Below are 12,849 nucleotides of genomic sequence, written 5' to 3'. Positions count from 1 at the left end.
AACCATACCCTCCTGAACAGGGCAAGGGCACTCTTACAACAGCTCTGAAAAACAGAGACAATCAAGCAGCACGCTGTAATTAATTAGCATTATTCCAGCTCCCATTCAACATCTTCAGGCAGCACGTTATTTTAAATAAACACACACACAATGCTGACAAAGTATGAGTTGCATTTTCTCCATAGATACCCTCCAAGCTACCAAAGGATTGAGGAGTATTCCAGGATAGAAGCCAGCAGCAAGTTTCGTAATGTTTCACAAAAGGTCATTCCCTTTTTCATTCCTAACCCAGGCAGAACCTTGTTTCACCACAGTGCTGAAGTGAACGCACCACGAGTACCTTCTGGCAAATCCTCTGAAGTGGAGATGCCTTAACTTGGAAAAGGCCAAAATTTCAGAGCCTCGTTTTTATCCAGATTTGGAGAGAAGGTCAGCTTTTCTACGCTTCATCATTTGAGGGAAAACAGGTAAAGTTCCAGGCTGCGAAGTTCTCCTTGAACTCGACTGACAGCGGCACACGCAGCTGCGCGGGGATCTGATTTCCGCAGGACTGCAGCACATCAAGGTCATCGCAACGACAGAGCACCTTCAGGCAGGTATCTAGGAATTCGTTTCAGCAGTTCCTCAGCATCATGTAACGTTACCGACTGCCAAGCCTGCGGGGTTCTGAGGTTTAAACTAAAACTAAAGATTCTCCTTGGCACAGCAGCAGCAGCTGGATAAAGACAATTGCCTTTTGCCACCAGTTTACGTACTGTTAGCTAAACGTGATCTGTAGGAAGATACTTCCAACAAATCAAGAATTCCATAAGGGATCAAAATTCTAAACATAAATACAATTAAAGCCTTCTAATATTAATGCACACTTTTTATTATATTAAAATCAGGCAATGGTCTGATACAATAAAAAGGCTGCTTATGGAATACTGTTATGTTAAACTTTAATTACAGAGGATGTTAAATCCTTACAACTAATATTCTCCTCCAAAGAGTTAATGGAAACATCAATTGTTCATTGACGTGATAGCTGCTGCTTTAAAATGTGTTTATTTGTACTTTTTTTTCGTTCTTTTTTTTTCTTTTTTTACACAAACACTGTTTTTTTTTCATAAAACTTGGGACACACTAGGTCGGTTGTATGTAAGCTTGCATCCACATTTCAGCAGTTAGTGGTCCAAAACAGTAAACCGGAAAAGGCAGTGATTTGCCAGGATGCAAAGCCAACAAAGGTCCTTAATCTGCTGTGTGCACTGCTTCCCCAAAACCGTCACCAAAGAGATTTCTAAGACTTAGGCCATCCTAATAAAATCTACCACACTGATGTGATTTGTCTGTAGCTGTCATATCTTCAGAAGGGCCAGACAGAAGTGCAACATTTCCTTAACTAACATTCTTGGGTCAATCAGAAGCACCAAAATACACCTATTTGAGCTGGAGCACGTGTTCAGAACCTCTCTGTGCAGCGTTTCCCCATTAACATTTGGCAGCAGAAGATTTCGGCAATCCTGGTAAATTACTGCTCTTTTCCCCACGTCAAAAGCCTATCTAATAACATCAGCCGTGGCCAGCTGGGTGGTGTGGCAGCAGTGCTGGAGGGACAGGGAAAATCCAAGATTGCGAGCAGGATAGATACTCTTGTTTCCCAGGCTGGTGAAGACTAAATTTGTTGCAAAACAATAAGCAGGAGGGAATATGTCAAGTTATTGCCCCAACACTTACCCCTGCCGTCGAGGGGTGAGAGGAATCACAAAGAGGGGCAAAAAGAAAGCAGCACCCCCGCTAAAAAGAGAGGAAGAGGGAAAAGATTAAAAGAACCCTGAATCCCTCACCCGAAGCCAGTGAGGGGGACCAGGAAGAGAAATACAATCTATGCCTTGGCCAAAGGGAAGAAGGAAAGCTTGCCCCAGATTATCAGGGGATTTAAAAAAAATAAAATAATAAAAACCCCAAAACAACCACAGTCACATTCAGCCTTTACTAGAGATAGCACAAAGGGAGGGATGACTGAGGTTAGGACACATCCCCATTAGTAGTCCATAAAGCCCAGTGTAGTACTGGAAGCAAAAACCTTTGTGTCTACTCTAATAAATAGCCCTGAGCTTCGACTCTATTGCAAAAGACAGAAAAAGAAAAAACAAAACGAAACAAAACAACAAACCAGGCCAGACACACAGCAAGGTGATTGTGGGATGTATGCTTTCACAGTTAAGTTAGATGTGCCACACGGGTCTTGACAGTAATAAATTTAAATAGACTTTTCCTGATACCAGAAGTTCAGCTATGTGGACAGTGGTTACACGACAGGATTATTTGTTATAGCACAACTTATATTTCAAATGAAAAAAAAAAATTAGTATCATTTACAGTATCTCAAGAAAAACTTCCTTTGAATGGGAACTTCCTTTCCAGTATTTTGAGGTCTACAAGATGCATCTAGAAAATTTACTACTGTGGAAAATGAAGACAGCTTAAATTGAATAAGGGGGGCATGTTTGTTTTTTTTTTCTTTTTTTTTTTTTAATTAATTGCTGTAACATTGTCCTTCAGGTGGCTGAGGAAGTTTCATATTTTCTTTAGACATCATTAGACGCCGAAGCTCTTGCAGAACAACTTTGATACTATAAGAATTCTGCCATTTTGCTAGGACTGATATGGCTCTGGGGTCCACCTAAAATAGACAAAAAGACCATTCCTGTCAGAATTCATAGGTTTCATACACTTAAGTCCCCCCGCCACCCTCCAACTAAAGACTCTAGAAGGAATCCAAGTGGGAGAAACCAAAGAAAGCAAAAGCAAGCAAGTGGCTTCCTAAAAGCACAATAAATCCCTGCATGATGCAACTATTTGTGAGTTGCAAAAGGGGAAGAAAAATAAATTCTACTCTTCCAATTTCAGAACATGCTTGGCTGGTACGCTCCCCGTCTGACCCCTTCCCTTCTCCTCACAGTAAATGGCACCAGCAAGCACTAAGCAAGCTGCAAGGATACACAAAGCATTAATTCGAAGCTACACACAACAGCAACATTAAAATGAATAAAACAAAAAACTTACCACTCCATTAGAACTATTTACTCCATTCATATTAATTTTTGTTACAAATCTTACAAACGGAGGTGCTTCTGGATACTTAGGTCCACATTCTATTTTAAGGCTGTATATTCTGTTTTCATAAATGGTCTGAGGGGAAAAAGAAAGGGTGGAACAATTACATCAGGTGGTTCGTTAAGTGTTTGGTTAAAACAGTGGTTACTTTAGGGACCTGCAAGCTAGGAAACATAAGAGCAACTATTTACATACTACACTGGTGACCTCTGGTTTAGGTTCATTTTATAAGACTCAGAGTATCAAATGTTACCTCTTCAGGATAATAAATTCTACCAGTCTTTTTTTTTAATATAAAGAATGAAACTGGTATTGTTTCCCATTCATTAACTGAAATGGCTTTTTTTAATCACCATATAGCTCAGATATCTACTTTTCAACCAATCTTTATAAAGCAGCTTTGTTTTATCAGTTTACTAACCAGACATACTACCTCGAAATTGAAGCCACAGCTTTAGCTTAGGCAACTATCTAAAGTCAGCTTGTCCTAGAACTGCACTTGAAAAATATTTTTTGGTCATAAACCAATGTGCTAGTCCTCAGAAAGGGGAATGCTCCAAGATTCAACACATTGCAAAGCACCTTCTGATCCCAAACAGCATTAGCACTTTGACTCCACCACAGCAACACTCTGTTACACTGAACTGCTAATACGAAGCCGGGTTCATGAGTTTTTCACTAACCAACCAAGGAGTATAGAAAAAGATGTTACAAGGCTACTTTGATTCTTCAAGATTTGAAATTAGAATAAATGACAATTAATGTTATGCTGCACTCCTATAATAACTATTTTTGATGAGCTGATCTGGTGCAGCCTGGCACACAGCTCTGGTGAAGCTGGGCGACGCAGGGAGCCAGCAGAGGTATGCAACAGGAACACATCATCATGGGGAAGTTCAGGCAGACAGGCTCTCCAGATTTAGTGCTTCTGACACAATTTCCTGCACCTTCAACACTGCAACGAACATTGGGGTCACAAGGCAGCGACTATGAGCAAAAAACCCACGGGGATGTGTGAGCACAGAAGCCCAAACCAGCCCCTGCACCCGTGGCAGCCGAGCACGAGGGCTCCGCCAGGATGTCAGGATCCGTTGCCCAGTGCATAGAAAAATTCTCAGTAGAACTCCACCCAATTCCTTTCGAGCATCTGTTATGCCCCTGAATGCCTTAATACTTCCCTTAATATTAACAAGCTTTTTGATGCAAACCACTACCACAAATATAAGAGCTGAATTCCTGATTCAGTGGCTTCTTATCTGTGCAAACAAAGCGGCTTTAAGCCAGCTGCAGCCACCCGCGGTGGGACCAGCGCCCGGCCCGTGCCGCTGGCAGCGAGACCTCGCCCACGCTCCCCCAGCTCTCTGCCAGGCAGTCCTTCCGATGCTCAGCCAGGGTGGTGACAAACTCAGTGCTGTCACAAAGTTTTGGGGGGGAAACAAAACCATCCCTCAGCTCTGCTGGGCCTGCCCAGGTCTCCCAAGTCCCTTGGGCATGGAGCAACTAACACCCAGGGGCTCCCGTGGGTTTTCAGGGTCTTTGCAAATAACCGCACGCTGGGAAGGGTGGTCAATGGAAAGCCTTGACCGTGCGCCTGTCTGCAGCCAACACAAACTACGTGCAGATAAAGCCGAAGCTTTGACAGCGCCGCTGTTTTAAATAGCTTGTATAAACAAGATGAATCACCGGCTGCGAAACCATCCACACAAAGTCCGGGAAGGAGAAGAGAGCTGCCATGTATGGGGACACTCAGAGCAGCAGCACGGATCTATCTTTGCACCACGGTTCATTTTTCCCTCCAAGACATCCAAAATATGATTCTTCCACCTGCTACAGCATGACTGCTTTCTAATCAGAAGGAAATAGGATTTGAAATTTTTTTCCAGAGCCAGTACTCCCACATCTCATTAAGGAAAAAAATGGTAGTAATATAACTGAGTGTGAACAGTGCTAAAAGCAGGGCAGCCACTCGGAAACGAGGCATGACTGGAAGTTCCCAGAATCTCTTTCAAGACAGCCTATTGCTTTTACGCAGTAAGCTCAAAAGAAGTTAATACACTTTTGAAAAAAAAATAATCTGTATTCATAAGTGTGTCATACAACAGAGGCAGAGCTGAATCATCTTTTGTGATAGTCCTCTAGCCTTCGTTAGCAGCATGACATGAACCACAAATTTCTATCACGGCTGACAAGTCAGGACACGCCTGTTTGCACATTTCAGTTTCTATTTAATTTTCTAAATTAGATTTCAACGTTGCTTAAATTTTCCATAAAGCGTATGCACACAGTGAGCTTTCTTCACAGTTTTAATGCAGCCTCATTAACACTCCCCTAATGTTCTAATATCAAATGCTGTTCTAGAAAATCATCTGGGCATATCATAAATCAAATAAACTGATCACAAATGGGGGGATGTTGACAAATGGCAGACAAAAAGTAAACAACATTTCTGGGTGAGATAGAAAATACTGCACGTGTAATGCATTGTAAATTCCTGGACTGCCTCATTATCTGTCAGAAAAGCCAGAATGAAAACCTACTGGACAGTGGCATAAGATAACATCTACTACTGCAGGAAGGAGAATCAGCTACTTGCGCTCTGCTATAAGGGTACTAAGGGAACAGAACAGAGATAAATGGTGACACTGGAGACAAGTTTTGTTTTTAGAATACATGCACACATACAAAGCACAATGAAGTCCTCAAGGTCACAACCACAGTGGAGATCCACAGTTGAGTATGACTTGGGTGGAGAAGAGAGAGAATGCAACAATACTACCACAAAGACCAGGAGCACTACAAGAAGCTACTTCGCAAGAGAATATTCCAAAAAGAAACTTAAATCATTAAAATCTGAGTTTCCCAAGTTAGCTGAAACTCTACAGGAGCAAGTCAGTACTGCTGCAACCAAAACTCACCCATAAACTCAAAAAGAAACAGCAGAAAGACTGGCAATACTGAAACATCCACGTTTTACCTACATTAGCTCCATATGTAATCTCACTAGCCAAAGGATTTTAAACCTTGCTGTATTCAAGAGTACAGGATACTAGAATCCTGGAATCTCAAAAGTTATGTCTTAATGGATCTGTAAATATAAAGCAGACATGTAACAGAACTAGCTGGAGAAAGGCACGAAAAATATTCCAAATTATAAGCAAAAAGACATATAGATACACACACCTCACTATTACATGGAACTTGAAACTTCAGCATAAATCACTTGCTAAAGTGTTTTTTCACTCACACATTTTGTTTCCTTTCTACTTCAGTGGTTTGATTAGGGGAAGAAAAGGAGGAAGACAAAAAAAGTAATAGTATGATATTAATATTAAGTGGGTACTTACTCTTGGAGGTCCAATAATCATTCCTGTCCATCTTGTAAGTGTCATATCTTCATCATCTTCAAGGCCCCAGCTAACTGTCCCATCACCTACTCCTTTCTGACCTTCTTCAAGTTCTTCCAGCAGACGAAAATTACGAGGAACTTTTACTCCTGAAAACAACCAGAAAAATTTTGAGAAATCTAGTAAAGAAATAAAGCTAGAGTAATTTCACTTACACTTTTAAGAATTCTACAGAAAACATTCTGGGTAGAAACATAAAAATATCACTTTTCTTGAATGACAATATTTCAAGACTATGAAAAAGATATTCCCATATTTAGCTTGGATTTTAGAAACAAACTTAATGTATCTGCAATTAAATGTGCTAGAAGTCGGACAGGCTAGATATTAGGGTAAAACAACTATCAGTAAAAGGAAAGGAAATCTCTGCCCATTCAGAGATACATACGGATTATGGAGCTCTAATTAGCGCTGGTCTATTGGATTTATAGTATAAAAACGTAGAAGATTCTACAAAATGACACCAGGAGAGGCATGACATCACTCAGGTCACTCAGAGCTTTTAAAAATACCATTCAAAGCAAATAAAACTCTTTCATAACATTAGCAGGTTAATCTGAAGTTAATTTAAGCGGGCTTGTGCCAGCGGCAGGCCGCATCCTTTGTACTTATGACCTCCTCCACCACTTCAGCATTTTGGAATTGCTGGCACATTTATCCTCAAAACACACAGCAAAACAGGAAAATGTTCTTATGCCCATTACATTAACGGAAAACAATGGCACGGTGAGCTTGGGTGACATACCCAAGGTCACACACTAAGTCTGTGGCAAAGGAGGATCCTGAACCCAGGCCACCAGGGACTTAATGACTCAGCCCTCTTCGGGGTATCTGCACCTCAGCCATCGCAGAATATAAACGGACTCTTGGCCACCACTTCTCTTTTGGCTGGGTTTGCCTGGTTTGGTACCAGGGGGCTACAGGGGTGGCTTCTGCGAGAAGCTGATGGAAGCTTCCCCCATGTCCCACGGAGGCAGTGCCAGCCAGCTCCAGGACAGACCCACCACTGCCAAGGGCGAGACCAGGGGTGATGCTGGGAGTGCCTCTGGGATAACACACTGAAGAAAGGGAAGAACCCCCCCAGTAGCAGTCAGAAGAGAGGAGTGAGAATATGAGAGAAGTAACTCTGTAGACTCTAAGGTTGGTGAGGAAGGAGGGGCAGGGGGGGGTCCACGCTGGGAGTGCCTCTGGGATAACACACTGAAGAAAGGGAAGAACCCCCCCAGTAGCAGTCAGAAGAGAGGAGTGAGAATATGAGAGAAGTAACTCTGTAGACTCTAAGGTTGGTGAGGAAGGAGGGGCAGGAGGTGCTCCAGGTGCTGAGGCAGTGATTCATTCCCTGGCAGCCCGTGGTGAACACCACGGTGAGGCAGGCTGTGTTCCTGCAACACATGGAGGTCCGTGGTGAAGCAGATATTCACCAGCAGCCCCTGGAGGGCCCCACACCAGCACAGGGGGATGCCCAAAGCAGGCTGTGACCCCATGGGAAGCCGGCGTTGGAGCAGGCTCTTGCCAGGACCCACCACCCCATGGAGAGAGGAGTTGGAGCAAATCTGCTGGCAGGACCCATGACCCTGCGGGGGGACCCACGCTGGAGCAGTCTGTGCCTGCAGGCTGCACTTCGTGGAAGAGGCTGGAGGAGCTCATGAAGAACTGCGGCCCATGGGAAGGACTCAAGCTGAAGTTCGTGAAGGGCTGTGACCCATGGGAGGGACCCCATGCTGGAGCAGGGGAGGAGTGTGAGGAGTCCTACCCTGAGGAGGAAGAAGTGGCAGAGATTACATGTGATGGACTGGCCACAAGCCCCACTCCCTGCTCCCCTGCACTGCTGAGGGTACGAGATGGAGAAAATGGGGAGTGAAGTTGAACCTGGGAAGAAGAGTAGGGGGAAGATATTTTAAGATCTGGGGGTTATGTTCTCATTATCTTACTCTGATTTGACAGGTACTAAATTAACTTTCCCCAAGCTGAGTCTGTTTTGCCCATGATGGCAACTGGCGAATGATCTCCCTGTCCTTATCTGGACCCAGGAGCCTTTTGTTACAATTTCTCTCCCATGCCCAGCTGGGGAGGGGAGTGATAGAACAGTTTTGGTGGGCACCAGGCATCCATCCAGGGTCAAACGACCACATGCTTCCAGGTACCTATATGAAGCATGTCTCCCTCCAACAGCAACAAAATTATTGCCAGGATATATTTAATAAAGTCATTTTCCCCCAACATGCAAAAAGGTTGCATTTCAGGTTTGGAGTTTACTCCCCAGTAGTACAAAGTTAACTTCTAACTAGCATATAATAATAGAAAATCATAATAAATCCCTTTTTTCACTGTTTCTTATTTAATAAAGCAGGAGTAGAACAGGAAATTAGCCTTTCAACATACAAAGTGAACCTAGCAAACTTCTTGGTCAGAAGGGAGCACTTCTAGCACGTTTAGGGCACCAAACTCTGAGGAAAGGGACCAAGGCCTTTGAAAATCATCTCTGTACCTGCTTGGCAATGCAGAAAATACAGAGGATCTAAGGCATTATGAAATGTAGCAGTGCTTAAAATCACATAACTCTGGTGGCTTGAAAATCCCCTTAAAATATATTAGTAATGTAAAGAAACTAAGTGTCAGTGATGATTTTGCTGCAGAATCAGAGTTGCCCAAATTTCATTCACTACAAAACAAGCCAAAAAGAAACTGAAAAAGCAAAGTACTAAAATAATTACGTTTTTTGGTCAATTTGATACACATCTAAAATAATCACATTCAAGAATATTCTGGGGCAACATGATTCAATAACATAGCTGTAGCAACAGTATGGAGAGAAACCTGGAATCAGAAAAGCAGTGTCAGAAGACGTCAGACCTGCACTGGCTACACCAAACCACCCATACAGGGACAGCTGAGCACGACTCCAACACAGCTCCAAGCCAAACGGACACCTTCGGCTCCCAGCGAGACTGTGCTGTTACCATGGCTGCTGAGTAATACAAATCATTGGCTGCGAAAGGAAATGAGTCAGTTGGGGCTGGCAAAGCTGCCACCGTAAGATCAACTGAGTTCCAAACCGTCAGTGGCACCAGGACCTCTTTGGGACCACTGTCACTTTCCCTGCAGGAGAAACTCGAGTGTATTACCTCCCTGTAAGTCTTAAAAGTATGAATGATGTATTCTGGGTACCTTAAGCATATGAACGTTCAAGTACTCTGAATCAGGACAGACTAGCCCCCTTATTTTTAATTAGATTCCCAGTGCTCTCCATGTTGTAGTTGGGGGAGGCAGAGAAGAGAGCAGTCTAGCTCCAACATAGGGTTAAGAGAGCTGAAGGACAAGAGACACAGATGGAGTAGGAGTTGAGGGGCAAGGTGCCACCTTCACTTACACACACACACACAGCCACACTACCTATTTCCCTATTTTTGCTGCAGCAGACGAACGGGAGAGCTGGAGATGGGGAATGACTCACGGCTGCGCGATGCCTGAAGCTGCTGCCTGGCCTTCAGCCTTGTCAGCTGGCGCCCAGGGAAAGAAGCAGCCAGGGAAGAAGGACAAACAAAAGACAAACAAAAGGTCCTTCTGGAGGGTGAACTCCACCCTTCGGTCTGACACAGCAGCTCTTCGACAATGCAGGTGATGCTGCAAAGGAAACCGTCCGTGGCTATTCTTAGAAACCCAACCTGAGCCTCTCCGCGCTCATAGAGGCGACAAGCTGAAGCCAGCGGAAGACTCGCCTTGAATGTGCTGAGTTGCCAAAATATACGCGCTCTTCAGGACCACAACATCATGACGCTTAACTAGCACCTGATAATATCACTTCATATTTATCAGCAGTGTGAAGATAATTTACTGATGTTTACTTGAGCCAAAACATTTTAGGAATCAGCTTTAAGGTAAGCAGGCACAGACCACGCTCCAAAGATGGAAACCAAAAATATTGCCCATCTACCCTTCCTCTGAGCATCACGGACTCCGTTCACTGAGCCAGGCAGGAATCCTGTGTGAAGAAAATTAAGTGATCATGTAATTAAAAACTCCATCAACATGTATGTATTTGAGGAGGCCAGAACAACGGCTGGAAGGTAGCCTTAATTATGGTATTTGCCAACCAGAGCTAGGTTGGGCTTTACAACCTTACAAGAAGCGAAGGCAACTTGATTTCCAAGCTCTCCCCAGATACTGCTGCTCTGATTCAGCATGAATCAGAGCCATAAAAGAGTCACACAGGACATCAGAGTTCTCTGACAAGTCTGAGGTCTACAGCGAGCTAACTAGTTACATTGCGCATCGCTCCTATCACATGGGAAAAGTTAACATAAATGATTACTAATTCCACAGCAACTGCTCACTTGTGAGCACCACAGGAGCATCAATGGCAAAGGAAAAGTGAAGTACATATACTTGAGCTTTTATGCACTGCACAGAAAACAAAATGATCATGGGAGATGACTGAGCACTTTACGACAAATCACTCTGTCCAACAACATTGGTGCCTTCTCCAAGTATTTTACCCCCATGCTAAAGCTCAGAGGTGTAACACAGAAGACCAGCACCTCAGCCACTACAGAAGATAAGTTCAGAGTCACATCAAAGATGGTAACTCAGCTCCCTCCCCGCCATGTCCCAGGAGATTCAACAGGAAGAAAACTGTACATATACATATAAGAAAACCCTTATGGCCATATGATCATAAACACTCTACATCATTTCTAAATAACCTGTCCTTAAGCAAGGCAGAAAAAAACCCCCAAAACAGATTCACCTTCATGGTCAGCCTGGAAAGATGCATAAAGCCATCAGGCCAACCCCGTCTCCTCCTCATTCACAACGGACTGGAGCACTCGTGGTCAGCTACCACATCGTGCTGGGACTCGAACCTCCGAAATCACACAAAGTCATCACTTGTCCTCAATACACAAACATATCATCACTATGTCTGCTGTCCACCAAAATTCCTAGAAAGTGATCTGATCTGATCTAGGCATACACAGCATTTGCCAAATAACTTCCATGGCTAAACCACAGGAAGTTTGGAGCCAGGAGATGTCCTGCGCCAGCTGACACGGCCATGAGTCAACTGCCCAAGTCCTCCCAACCCCCAGTAAATACCATGTGTCATCTTTTCAGTGTAGCAGCAGAGACTTTCAAGGCAGTAAACAAACAAACCTGTTTATCGAGGAGTCCTTTACTTAACACAAAAAAACCTAAATAGAGGAAGAGGTGCTTATAAAGTAATGTTTGTTGAAAGTACTTCCAGTTATGCATTTTAATTCAGCCTTCACTATGGTTCAAGAAGACTCTCAAATAGCAGCTTCGATACCAAAACACAGTAGTATCTAGATAATTGACTCATTTGCGGCTTTCCTGACCACATAGAAATACTCACAGAAATGCAACTGAAAAAAACATTTCAGAGCAAAATATGTTGGCTATTAATCACAACTGCAAACATAGGAAAACTCAGTTATAGCTGTAATGACAAGGTAAGATTTCCAATGACACTGGTCGCTACAGTCTTTCTACAAGTTCACCTGTTAGTAAACGTGCACTTGTGAAGCCTCAACCCTGCACGCTCCTTCCCCAGTTACAAAAAGTTCACTAAACATTTTTATGGTGAACTAGAGATAAAACTAAACCAGGAGCTGAGTCTTCCAGAAGGTCAGGATGTGTACTTCACAGAGTTTAAAGCTGCAGTTAAGAAGCTGCTAGGTTTTGGGGTGACATCCTCACCAGTCTTCAAACGTAACCATGACTTTCCACTTCCCTTGTCACCTCAAACAAGGCCTCGACAAGCCTTTGCTCCCTCGGCACCTCAGCACCGAGCAGGCTCTGAGCTGCAGGACTGAGACAGCGAGTGGCAACGGGGACAACAGCAGCCTGATCGACTCTGGCCAGAACCGCACTAAGGGAAGGTCTGCACTAGGAAAGAACAGAATTGTTCTTGGAAGAACAGTTAAATGCCAAGTTGGACTTTTAAAGGCCTTACAGCACTCTCAGATTAACTTTATATCACAGCACTACTAAAGATACACAGATACACAACTGCACATGTCCTATGATAGTTTAAAGGGTGATCTTACCAGTTTGAGATTTTTTTGGTCTTAAATTTACATTCATGTAAAGTACCTAGTGAAGTACACTTTCTGACAGACAATACTTTTTCATCTTTTAATTTTGCCCAGTTGTATTTTGGAAGCAATTCCAAATTCAAAAGCCTTATCAACTTGAAAACAGCACACTGAGACAAGGTGGACAATACGCCTTTGGGAGCAGATCCTCTTGAATCTTTTCCAGTATCTACTTGAATCGGTGTCAGTAGAACAAAATACACACCTCTCACAAAAACTTCAAGAATACA

The 12,849-nt window shown here is 43.4% G+C and overlaps 1 protein-coding gene across 1 annotated transcript; it reads right to left on the bottom strand.

The window, feature by feature from the left end:
* Window positions 1-850: 850 nt before the first annotated feature.
* UBE2V1 (ubiquitin-conjugating enzyme E2 variant 1) lies at window positions 851-6,625 on the bottom strand (the record flags this gene model as incomplete). The annotated part of the gene is made up of 3 exons (XM_009876605.1): window positions 851-2,668; window positions 3,052-3,177; window positions 6,447-6,625. Coding segments are annotated over 3 exons (452 nt in total), but the record flags the coding sequence as incomplete, so codon positions are not given.
* Window positions 6,626-12,849: the final 6,224 nt, after the last annotated feature.

Source organism: Apaloderma vittatum, unplaced genomic scaffold (genome assembly GCF_000703405.1).
Source record: "Apaloderma vittatum isolate BGI_N311 unplaced genomic scaffold, ASM70340v1 scaffold29120, whole genome shotgun sequence".
NCBI classification, from domain to species: Eukaryota; Metazoa; Chordata; class Aves; order Trogoniformes; family Trogonidae; genus Apaloderma; species Apaloderma vittatum.
This window is presented reverse-complemented; position numbering and strand designations above follow the sequence as displayed.